Raw genomic sequence first — 12397 nt, 5'->3', positions numbered from 1 at the left:
AGGGTTGGTCCACTAAAGGATGAGGAAGGAAGGTTTTGTGTCAAACCTGAGAAAATGAGTGAGATTCTCAATGATTACTTTGCATCAGTGTTCACCGAGGAACGAGAGGTGATGAATGCTGAGATTAGAGATAGAAGTTTGTTTACTCTGGATCACGTTGACATAAAGAGAGATGTGTTGGGTCGGCTAAAGGATATTAAGGTGGACAAATCCCCAGGACTAGATGGGATCTATCCCAGGTTGCTGAGGGAGGCTAGAGGGGAAATAATTGGGGCCCTGATCAATATCTTTATAGCATCTGTAAACATAGGTGAGGTGTCGGAGGACTGGAGGGTTGCTCATGTTGTCCCCCTGTATAGGAAGGGTAGTAGGGATATTCCAGGTAACTACAGACCTGTGAGCCTGACATTAATGGTGGGAAAGTTGCAGGAGTAGGTATTGAGAGATAAAATCTACTTATATTTGGAAAAGAATAGGCTTATCAGTGATAGGCAACATGGCTTTGTGTGGGGTAGATTCTGCCTTATCAAATTAATAGAGTTCTTTGAGGAAGTGACCAAGTTGATAAATGAAGGAAGGGCTGTAGATGTCATATACGTGGACTTTAGAAAGGTGTTTGAAAGGGTTCCCCGTGGTAAACTAATGGAGAAAGTGATGTCACATGGTGTGCAGGGTGTTCTAGCTAGGGGGATAAAGAACTGGCTGAGCAACAGGAGACAGAGAGTAGTAGTTGAAGGCAGTTTCTTGAAATGGAGAAAGGTGACCAGTGGTGTTCCACAGGGGTCAGTGCTGGGACCACTGTTGTGTGTAATATACATAAGTGATCTGGAAGAGGGAATTGTTGGTCTGATCAGTAAGTTTGCAGATGACACGAAGATTGGTGGAGTAGCAGAAAGCATAGGGGACTGTCAAAGAATACAGGAGAATATAGATGGAATTGACTGGAGAGTTGGGCGGAGAAGTAGCAAATGGGGTTCAATCTGGGCAAATGTGAGGTGATGCATTTTGGGAAGTCTACTTTGAGAGTGAACTATACTGTAAACAGAAGAGCCTTGGAAAGGTTGATGAGCAGAGAGATCTGGGAGTTCAGGTCCATTGTACCCTGAAAGTGGCTGCACAGGTGGATAGAGTGGTCAAGAAGGCATATGGTATGCTTGCCTTCATTGGACGGGTTATTGAGTAGAAGAGCTGGCTGGTCATATTAAAACTGTACAAGACATTGGTTTGGCCGCATTTTGAATACTGGGCACAGTTCTGGTCACCACATTACCAAAAGAATGTGGACGCTTTGGAGAGGGTGCAGAGAAGGTTTACAAAGATGTTGCCTGATATGGAAGGTGCTAGCTATGAAGAGAGGTTGAGTAGGTTAGGATTGTTTTCATTAGAAAAAAGGTGATTGAGGGGAGACCTGATTGAGTTCTACAAAATCATGAAGGGTATAGACAGTGTAGATAGAGATTAGTTTTTTTTCCTCCAGGGTGAAGGATTCACTAACAAGAGGTCACACTTTCAAGATGAGATGTGAAAAGTTTAAGGGGGATATACGCAGAAAGTACTTTACACAGAGGGTGGTAGATGCATGGAACATGTTGCCAGTAGAGGAGGTAGAGGCAGACACAGTAGGTACATTTAAGGTGCGTCTGGACAGATGCATGAGTAGGTGAGGAGCAGAGGGATACAGATGCTTAGGAATTAAACGATAGGTTTTGACAGTGGATTTGGATCGGCTCAGGCTTGGAGGGCCGAAGGGCCTGTTCCTGGGCTGTAAATTTTCTTTGTTCTTTGTTCTTTGTTCTATTCTCTCTCCTCTTCTGACTTCAAACCTGTATGGCTTCATTTCATTTGTACCTTTTATGCCAAGGGGTGTTTATTGGGATTGTTGCAAGTATTTTGGAACAGCATCATTAAGTTGGGATTGCCTGTCGGGTGTGAATAGGATTAATTTTGGTACTCTATTTTCTACTCTTTGTGTCTAGTTCCATTATCATGTAAATAAATTCTGTTTTGTTTAAAATTCAGTAGTCTGACCAGCTAATACTCTCCAGGAAAATCTGCTTTATACTTATGTAAATCAAATAGCAAAGTTAGGGTCTGGGCTACCTGCCTAAAAATGTTGTGAGGGGTCGGGCCTGGTCCATAACACCACCCAGGACCCTACATACAATTCCAGTTCTCCAAATGTGGAGGCACTCTGAACTATTCCCCTGCCAAGCAGGGCTGGTGTCCTTAACCAGTCCAGTCTGTGTGATCAACATGATTTGTTAGTATCTGTCAGCAAGTCATTCAATTATATCAGGGCAGCACAGTGGCTCAGTGTTTAGCACTACTGCGTCACAGCGCCAGGGACCCAGGTTCGGTTCCAGCCTCGGGTGACTGTCTGTGTGGAGTTGCACATTCTCCCCGTGTCTGTGTGGAGGCACTCCAGTTTCCTCTCACAATCCAAAGATGTGCAGGTCAGGTGAATTGGCCATGGGAGATTGCCCATAGTGTTCAGTGCATTAGTCAGAGGGAAATGGGTCTGGGCGGGTTACTCTTCCGAGGTTCGGTGTGAACTTGTTGGGCCGAAGGGCCTGACTCTACACTGTGAGGAATCTAAGCTGAATTGCTGTGGGGCAGCTGATATCAATGGGCTCTCTTCAACTGGTGGGTGGGGAGTGGGGAAGCCCTGCCATCTGAAATAATCTGCTGGTGAAACATTTAGGTCTCAGAAGGAAACCTACTATGTATGTTCTTCTGGAAGAAAGAACAGAAAAGAAAAGGGGTAAGCATGAATGTGCCCTCCGTGCAGTTATGTGTGGTATGGAAACAATTAGCGGAAGTTGCCACAATTCCATGATCTTCACCAAAGGCTTTATTAATGGACCAGCTACCCAATCACAGGACTATGTGGCATTCTCTCTTTTCAGAGTCTGGATTTGACCAAAAAGTGGAGCTGACATTGAAGGATAGGTTGAAGAGGACAACTTAAGAATGCTATTCACCACTCAGTCATACCTGAGCTCTTGTTAGGAATCTCCGAATCTCCCTGGTCTTCTCATCATCAGCACTCCCACTTCTTACCAGCACAGCATGACCAGGCACTTTAGCCCAGTAACATTCCTTGTAATCTTCCACTGGCTTTCGGGTACCATTCAGGCACAGAAGCTCATAGTTTTGCCTCTCAGCAGCTAGTCACAGGATTGGGAAAGATGAATGATCAGATAGTTTTGTGCACCATTGCCCAATCCAGCAACCCGCCTCACCAATAACAGTTACATGTTGGTAAATATTGATTGATAGTAAATGTGAGCATTTACAAACAAAAGTGCAAACAATTCAGCACACAGTCACAGAGACAACACACTGATACAGTCGCAGAGCAAGCACACTGTTACAGTCACAGAGACAACACACTGACACAGTCGCAGAGCAAGCACACTGTTCCAGTCACAGAGACAACACACTGACACAGTCGCTGAGCAAGCACAGTGTTACAGTCACAGAGACAACAGATTGTTACAGTCACAGAGACAACACACTGATACAGTCGCAGAGCAAGCACACTGTTACAGTCACAGAGACAACACACTGACACAGTCGCAGAGCAAGCACACTGTTACAGTCACAGAGACAACAGACTGTTACAGTCACAGAGACAACACACTGTTACTGTCACAGAGACAACAAACTGACACAGTCACAGAGACAACACACTGCTACAGTCACAGACACAACACACTGTTACAGTCACAGATAGAACACACTGCTACAGTCACAGAGAAAACAAACTGACACAGTCACAGAGACAACACACTGACACAGTCACAGAGCAAGCACACTGTTACAATCACAGAGACAAACTGATACAGTCACAGAGACAACACACTGTTACAGTCACAGAGACAACACACTGTTACTGTCACAGAGACAACACACTGCTACAGTCACAGAGACAACACACTGCTACAGTCACAGAGACAACACACTGACACAGTCACAGAGACAACACACTGATACAGTCACAGAGCAAACACACTGTTACAATCACAGAGACAAACTGATACAGTCACAGAGACAACACACTGACACAGTCACAGAGACAACACACTGTTACTGTCACAGAGACAACACACTGCTACAGTCACAGAGACAACACACTGCTACAGTCACAGAGACAACACACTGACACAGTCACAGAGACAACACACTGATACAGTCACAGAGCAAACACACTGACACAGTCACAGAGCAAACACACTGTTACATTCACAGAGACAACACACTGTTACAGTCACAGAGACAACACACTGATACAGTCACAGAGACAACACACTGATACAGTCACAGCGACAACATACTGATACAGTCACAGAGACAACACACTGTTACAGTCACAGAGACAACACACTGTTACAGTCACAGAGACAACACACTGTTGCAGTCACAGAGACAACACACTGATACAGTCACAGACACAACACACTGTTACTGTCACAGAGACAACACAATGCTACAGTCACAGAGACAACACACTGTTACAGTCACAGAGACAACACACTGATACAGTCACAGACAACAAACTGTTACAGTCACAGAGACAACACACTGACACAGTCACATAGACAACACACTGATACGCTCACAAAGACAACACACTGTTACAGTCACAGAGACAACAAACTGTTACTGTCACAGAGACAACACACTGATACAGTCACATAGACAACACACTGATACGCTCACAAAGACAACACACTGTTACAGTCACAGAGACAACACACTGACACAGTCAGATAGACAACACACTGATACGCTCACAAAGACAACACACTGTTACAGTCACAGAGACAACTAACTGATACAGTCACAGAGACAACACACAGTTACAGTCACAGAGACAAAACACTGATACAGTCACAGAGACAACAAACTGACACAGTCACAGAGACAACACACTGATACAGTCACAGAGACAACAAACTGACACAGTCACAGTGACAACACACTGTTACAATTACAGAGTCAACACACTGTTACAGTCACAGAGACGACACACTGATACAGTCACAGAAACGACACACTGTTATAGTCACAGAGCCGACACACTGATACAGTCACAGAGACAACACACTGTTACAGTCACACAGACAACACAGTTACAGTCACAGACACAACACACTGATACAGTCACAGAGACAACAAACTATTACTGTCACATAAACAATCCACTGTTACAGTCACAGAGACAACATACTGTTACAGTCACAGAGTCAACACACTGATACAGTCACAGAGACAACAAACTGTTACTGTCACAGAAACAATACACTGTTACTGTCACAGAGACTACAAACTGATACAGTCGCAGAGACAACACACTGATACAGTCACAGAGACAACACACTGATACAGTTACAGAGACAACAAACTGTTACTGTCACAGAGACAATACACTGTTACAGTCACAGAGACAACATACTATTACAGTCACAGAGTCAACACCACTGATACAGTCACAGAGACAACAAACCGTTACTGTCACAGAGACAACACACTGACACAGTCATAGAGACAACAAACTGTTACTGTCACAGAGACAACACACTGTTAGTCACAGAGACAACACACTGATACAGTCACAGAGACAACACACTTTTAGTCACATAGACAACAAACTGATACAGTCACAGAGACAACACACTGTTACAGTCGCAGAGACGACACACTGATACAGTCACAGAGTCAACACACTGATACAGTCACAGAGACAACACACTGACACAGTCACAGAGACAACACACTGTTACAGTCACAGAGACAACACACTGATACAGTCACAGAGACAACACACTGTTACAGTCACAGAGACAACAAACTGTTAGTCACAGAGACAACACACTGCTATAGTCAGAGAGACAACACACTGTTACAATCACAGAGACAACAAACTGTTACTGTCACTGAGACAACAAACTGATACAGTCACTGAGACAACACACTGATACAGTCACAGAGACAACACACTGTTACAGTCACAGAGACGATACACTGATACAGTCACAGAGACAATAAACTGTTACTGTCACAGAGACAACAAACTGTTACTGTCACAGAGACAACACACTGTAACAGTTACCGAGACGACACACTGTTACAATCACAGAGACAACAAACTGTTACTGTCACAGAGCCAACAAACTGATACAGTCACAGAGACAACACACTGTAACAGTCACAGAGACGACACACTGTTACAATCACAGAGACAACAAACTGTTACTGTCACAGAGCCAACAAACTGATACAGTCACAGAGACAACACACTGTAACAGTCACAGAGACGACACACTGTTACAATCACAGAGACAACAAACTGTTACTGTCACTGAGACAACAAACTGATACAGTCACTGAGACTACACACTGATACAGTCACAGAGACAACACACTGTTACAGTCACAGAGACGATACACTGATACAGTCACAGAGACAATAAACTGTTACTGTCACGGAGACAACAAACTGATACAGTCACTGAGACAACACACTGTTACAGTCACAGAGACGATATACTGATACAGTCATAGAGTCAACACACTGTTCCAGTCACAGAGCCGACACACTGATACACTCACAGAGATGACACACTGTTATGGTCACAGAGACAACAAACTGATACAGTCACAGAGACAACACACTGTTACAGTCACAGAGACAACACACTGATACAGTCATAGAGTTGACACACTGTTACAGTCACAGAGCCGACACACTGATACACGCACAGAGATGACACACTGTTATGGTCACAGAGACAACAAACTGATACAGTCACAGAGACAACACACTGTTACAGCCACAGAGACAACACACTGACACAGTCACATAGACAACAAACTGTTCCTGTCACAGAGACAACAAACTGTTACAGTCACAGAGACAAACTGTTAGTCACAGAGACAACACACTGACACAGTCACAGAGACAACAAACTGTTACAGTCACAGAGACAAACTGTTAGTCACAGAGACAACACACTGACACAGTCACAGAGACAACACACGGACGCAGTCACAGAGACAACAAACTGTTACAGTCACAGAGACAACACACTGTTACAGTCACAGAGACAACAAACTGTTACAGTCACAGAGACAAACTGTTAGTCATAGAGACAACACACTGACACAATCACAGAGACAACAAACTGTTACAGTCACAGAGACAACAAACTGACACAGTCACAACACAATTTCATTGTCACAAATCACTGAGACCAATCACAGATGCAAACCTGTGTACAGCCACACCTAACATCAGGGGCAGGTAGTAATATGCACCAGCTGATATGCTACTCAGCATTCAGGACTCCATTAAGTTGGAGAGATGATTTAAATCAGAAGAACATATATTGGTGGGTCTTCTCATTCCTTCTGCCACTAATTTTGATACAAAACAATCCTAAAGATCACTCCTGTCCCCATCATTCATTGGTCCTCACTATTTGATATTTTCCTGTTCAACACCAAAGAAGTTAAAGAGCAATGAAATGGGCAAGATAGGAAAGTGATTCCAAAGTATAGCCTTGATGAAATTTAATCAAACAGTCTTTTATCACATTTTTTATTACTCACTCATTTGTGCAATTGCGAAAATTTTAACTTCTCCCCCTCCATTGTATAACTCCCATGGTATCAGCAGACATGGAGGCAGAGTGCTCATACCTCTTGCTAGTTAGGACCCCATTGAAAACTGTTCCACCAGCAACTGTAGATGCAGCCCTCAGGAGACAAGGTGGCACATGGGATTCTGGCAAATGCAGTGGGCAAGAACTGAAGCAGCTTTGGATGGGGTTCCCTACATTCATGATCCCTTTCGCCATCATCACTGCGATGACTGACCTAGAGAACACTTTGATGCAGATCAGTGTATCCTTGTGAGATAAAGGCAAAGTCAACATACTTAAGATGGCATCCCTTTTGACCTCCAGACTCCACATGACTGTGGTCAAGGCTTCCTGCATACCTCCCCCATTTGCCTCCCCTTCCAACCCCATGCTGAGGTTTCTCTTTGCTCACCAGCTGTAAAACAGTCTTTGTCTAAGAGAAGGACTCAAGTGGTTTGTTCAGATCCACCTACCTGGCACTGTGCTATGTTTTACAAAGGCCACATCACCAGCATCGTCTTTCAAACATCTAGAAGGATGCAACCATACAGACCAGTAAATCATTAAGAGCAGTTTACAAACTTATTTATCAAGTGGACAGCTGCATTTCACAAAGGCAGCTCACCGGCTTCCAGCAATTATGGATGGGTGTTAAATGCTGGCCCACATCTCCTGAATGAATACTTTTTTTAAAAATAAAATGACAAAGTCCCATTTCGGCTCCCCTCACACCAGCAGCCAGGTGAGGTACAATACAGAAAGGAAGCCTCCTTCAAACTTTCAACATGTAATCCATGGTTGGGTATGACAACTTGCATTTAAGTAGTAACTTGTTGAAAAATGCCATCAGGTCATGCTAAATCGCCCATAGCGTTAGTGCATTAGTCAGGGGTAAATAAGGGGAATGGGTCTGGGTGGGTTACTCTTCAGAGGGTCGGTGTGGACTAGTTGGGCCGAAGGGTCTTCTTCCACACTGTAGAAAATCTAATCTAATCTAATCTGAAAAGAGAGAGAATGAAGTGGGGTCACGGGTCAGTGGTGGAGTTTGGTTGGTTACGGGGTGGCCAAAATCTTCCTTAAAGAAATATCTTTTAACTTAAAGCAGTAAAACAGTAAATGGTCTTAGGTAGGGAGTTCCAGAATAATATCTATACAACAGAATTGCAAATAAAGGAAGGGGGGGTTACAGGAATACACCAGGAAGCAAAGATTGAAAAAAATGGAAAATCACAGTTAGGGTTTTGGGATATAGAACATAGAACATAGAACAATACAGCACAGAACAGGCCCTTCGGCCCACGATGTTGTGCCGAACATTTGTCCTAGCTTAAGCACCCATCCATGTACCTATCCAATTGCCGCTTAACGGTCACCAAAGATTCCGACTCTACCACTCCCACAGGCAGCGCATTCTATCCCCCACTACTCTCTGGGTAAAGTACCCACCCCTGACATCTCCCCTATACCTTCCACCCTTCACCTTAAATTTATGTCCCCTTGTAACACTCTGTTGTACCCAGGGAAAAAGTTTCTGACTGTCTACTCTATCTATTCCTCTGATCATCTTATAAACCTCTATCAAGTCACCCCTCATCCTTCGCCATTCCAACGAGAAAAGGCCTAGCACTCTCAACCTATCCTCGTACGACCTATTCTCCATTCCAGGCAACATCCTGGTAAATCTTCTCTGCACCCTCTCCAAAGCTTCCACATCTTTCCTAAAGTGAGGCGACCAGAACTGCACACAGTACTCCAAATGTGGCCTTACCAAAGTCCTGTACAATTGCAACATCACTTCATGACTCTTGAATTCAATCCCTCTGCTAATGAATGCTAATACACCATAGGCCTTCTTACAAGCTCTATCCACCTGAGTGGCAACTTTCAAAGATCTATGAACATAGACCCCAAGATCCCTCTGTTCCTCCACCTCACTAAGAACCCTACCGTTAACCCTGTATTCCGCATTCTTATTTGTCTTTCCAAAATGGACAACCTCACACTTGGCAGGGTTGAACTCCATCTGCCACTCCTCAGCCCAGCTCTGCATCATATCTAAGTCTCTTTGCAGCCGACAACAGCCCTCCTCACTATCCACAACTCCACCAATCTTCGTATCATCTGCAAATTTACTGACCCACCCTTCGACTCCCTCATCCAAATCATTAATAAAAATTACAAACAGCAGAGGACCCAGAACTGATCCCTGCGGAACTCCACTTGTAACTGGGCTCCAGGCTGAATATTTACCATCTACCACCACTCTCTGACTTTGACCGGTTAGCCAGTTTTCTATCCAATTGGTCAAATTTCCCTCTATCCCATGCCTCCTGACTCTCCGCATAAGCCTACCATGGGGAACCTTATCAAATGCCTTACTAAAATCCATGTATACTACATCCACTGCTCTACCCTCATCCACATGCTTGGTCACGTCCTCAAAGAATTCAATAAGACTTGTAAGGCAAGACCTACCCTTCACAAATCCGTGCTGGCTGTCCCTAATCAAGCAGTGTCTTTCCAAATACTCATAAATCCTATCCCTCAGTACCCTTTCCATTACTTTGCCTACCACCGAAGTAAGACTAACTGGCCTGTAATTCCTGGGGTTATCCCTATTCCCTTTTTTGAACAGGGGCACAACATTCGCCACTCTCCAGTCCCCTGGTACCACCCCCGTTGACAGTGAAGACAAAAAGATCATTGCCAACGGTACTGCAATTTCCTCTCTTGCTTCCCACATAATCCTAGGATATATCCCGTCAGGCCCGGGGGCCTTGTCTATCCTCAAGTTGTTCAAAATGTCCAACACATCTTGCTTCCTAACAAGTATCTCCTCTAGCTTACCAGTCCGTTTCACACTCTCCTCTTCAACAATACGGTCCCTCTCGTTCGTAAATACTGAAGAAAAGTACTCATTCAAGACCTCTCCTATCTCTTCCGACTCAATACACAGTCTCCCACTACTGTCCTTGATCGGACCTATCCTCATTCTCGTCATTCTCATGTTTCTCACATACGCATAAAAGGCCTTGGGGTTATCCTTGATCCTATCCGCCAAAGATTTTTCATGTCCTCTCTTGGCTCTCCTAATCCCTTTCTTCAGGTCCCTTCTGGCTATCCTGTATCCCTCCACTGCTCTGTCTGAACCCTGTTTCCTCAACCTTATGTAAGCCTCCTTCTTCCTCTTTACAAGACATTCAACCTCCCTTGTCAACCAAGGTTCCCTCACATGACCATTTCTTTCCTGCCTGACAGGTACATACATATCAAGGACACGTCGTATCTGTTCCTTGAAAAAGTTCCACATTTCCACGACATCCTTCCCCGACAGCCTATGCTCCCAACTTATGCTCCTCAGATCCAGTCTTACAGCATCGTAATTACCCTTCCCCCAATTGTAAAACCTACCCTGTTGCATGCACCTATCTCTCTCCATAACCAAGGTGAAAGTCACAGAATTGTGGTCACCATCACCAAAATGTTCACCCACTAACAAGCCCATCACTTGTCCCGGTTCATTACCGAGTACCAAATCCAAAATGGCCTCCCCTCTGGTCGGACAATCTACATACTGAGTTAGAAAAGCTTCCTGGACACACTGCGCAAACACCGCCCCATCCAATCTACTTGATCTAAAGAGCTTCCAATCAATATTTGGGAAGTTGAAATCACCCATGACTACTACCCTGTGGCTTCTGCACCTTTCCAAAATCTGTCTCCCAATCTGTTTCTCCACATCTCTGCTGCTATTGGGGGGCCTATAGTAAACACCCAACAAGGTGACTGCACCTTTCCTATTTCTGACTTCAGCCCATACTACCTCCAAAGGCAGATCCCCCTCGAACTGCCTTTCTGCAGCCGTTATACCATTCCTAATTAGCAACGCCACCTCCCCTCCTTTTTTACCACCCTCCCTAATCTTACTGAAACATCTGTAACCAGGAACCTCCCAACAACCATTCCTGTCCCTCTTCTATCCACGTTTCCGTGATGGCCACAACATCGTAGTCCCAGGTACCGATAAACAGCTTTATAAAGAGCTGTTTATAAAGCTTAGTAGCAGCACTAATGATCAGGCTGTCAGGTCATACCTGTCAGACTGGGCCTGAAGCAGATAGTGCAGAAACCAATGAAAAAGAAAAAGAAACTTGACTTGGTCAAGCTACAAGCAATATAGATAAAGAGAAGTCTGTTGTTGTAGTGGACTTAGATTTCCAAAAGGTCTTGACAAGATGCCACATTGAACACAAAATAAGAGCTCTGGTGTACAGCATAACATATTAGGTTGTAACAGATCTGTTACATTGCGTTTATAGGATACAGAATCTTGGCATAAATGGATCATTTATGACTAGCAAGATATAACAAGTAGAATGCCACAGAGCTCAATCCCAAGGCCTCAACTATTTACAATTTACATCAGTGAGTGGGAAGAGGGACTGAATGGATGGCGGATAGATATGTTGATGACACAAAAGTAGGTAATGAAGTAAGTTATGAAGAAAACTGAAAGAGGTTACAAAGGGATGTAGATTAGTAAAGTGAATGAGCAAAAATTTAGCAAATGGTGCATAACATGGGTAAAAAATGAACTTGGCACGAAGAATAAGAAAGCAGCCACAATTAGAACGGTTTAAAGACATTTGGATAAGTACATGAATGGGAAAGGTTTGGAGGGATATGGGCCAGGAGCAGAAAGGTGGGACTGGTTTATCTTGGGATTATTTTCACCATAGACTGGTTGGACC

At 44.1% G+C, this 12397-nt stretch overlaps 1 protein-coding gene across 1 annotated transcript in view; it reads right to left on the bottom strand.

Moving 5' to 3' along the window:
* LOC122555749 (serotransferrin-B-like) overlaps positions 1 to 12397 on the bottom strand; it is a 50946-nt gene that overhangs the window by 25563 nt on the left and 12986 nt on the right. The window contains exons 6-7 of the mRNA XM_043701832.2: positions 8120 to 8175; positions 2995 to 3167 (exon numbers count right to left, since the gene is read on the bottom strand). Of these exons, the coding sequence (XP_043557767.2) occupies positions 2995 to 3167; positions 8120 to 8175 (229 nt within the window). The remainder of the gene's footprint in view (positions 1 to 2994; positions 3168 to 8119; positions 8176 to 12397) is intronic.

Source organism: Chiloscyllium plagiosum, unplaced genomic scaffold (genome assembly GCF_037043375.1).
Source record: "Chiloscyllium plagiosum isolate Xiang-an unplaced genomic scaffold, Cpla_swu_hap1 HiC_scaffold_13, whole genome shotgun sequence".
Taxonomy (NCBI): Eukaryota; Metazoa; Chordata; class Chondrichthyes; order Orectolobiformes; family Hemiscylliidae; genus Chiloscyllium; species Chiloscyllium plagiosum.
This window is presented reverse-complemented; position numbering and strand designations above follow the sequence as displayed.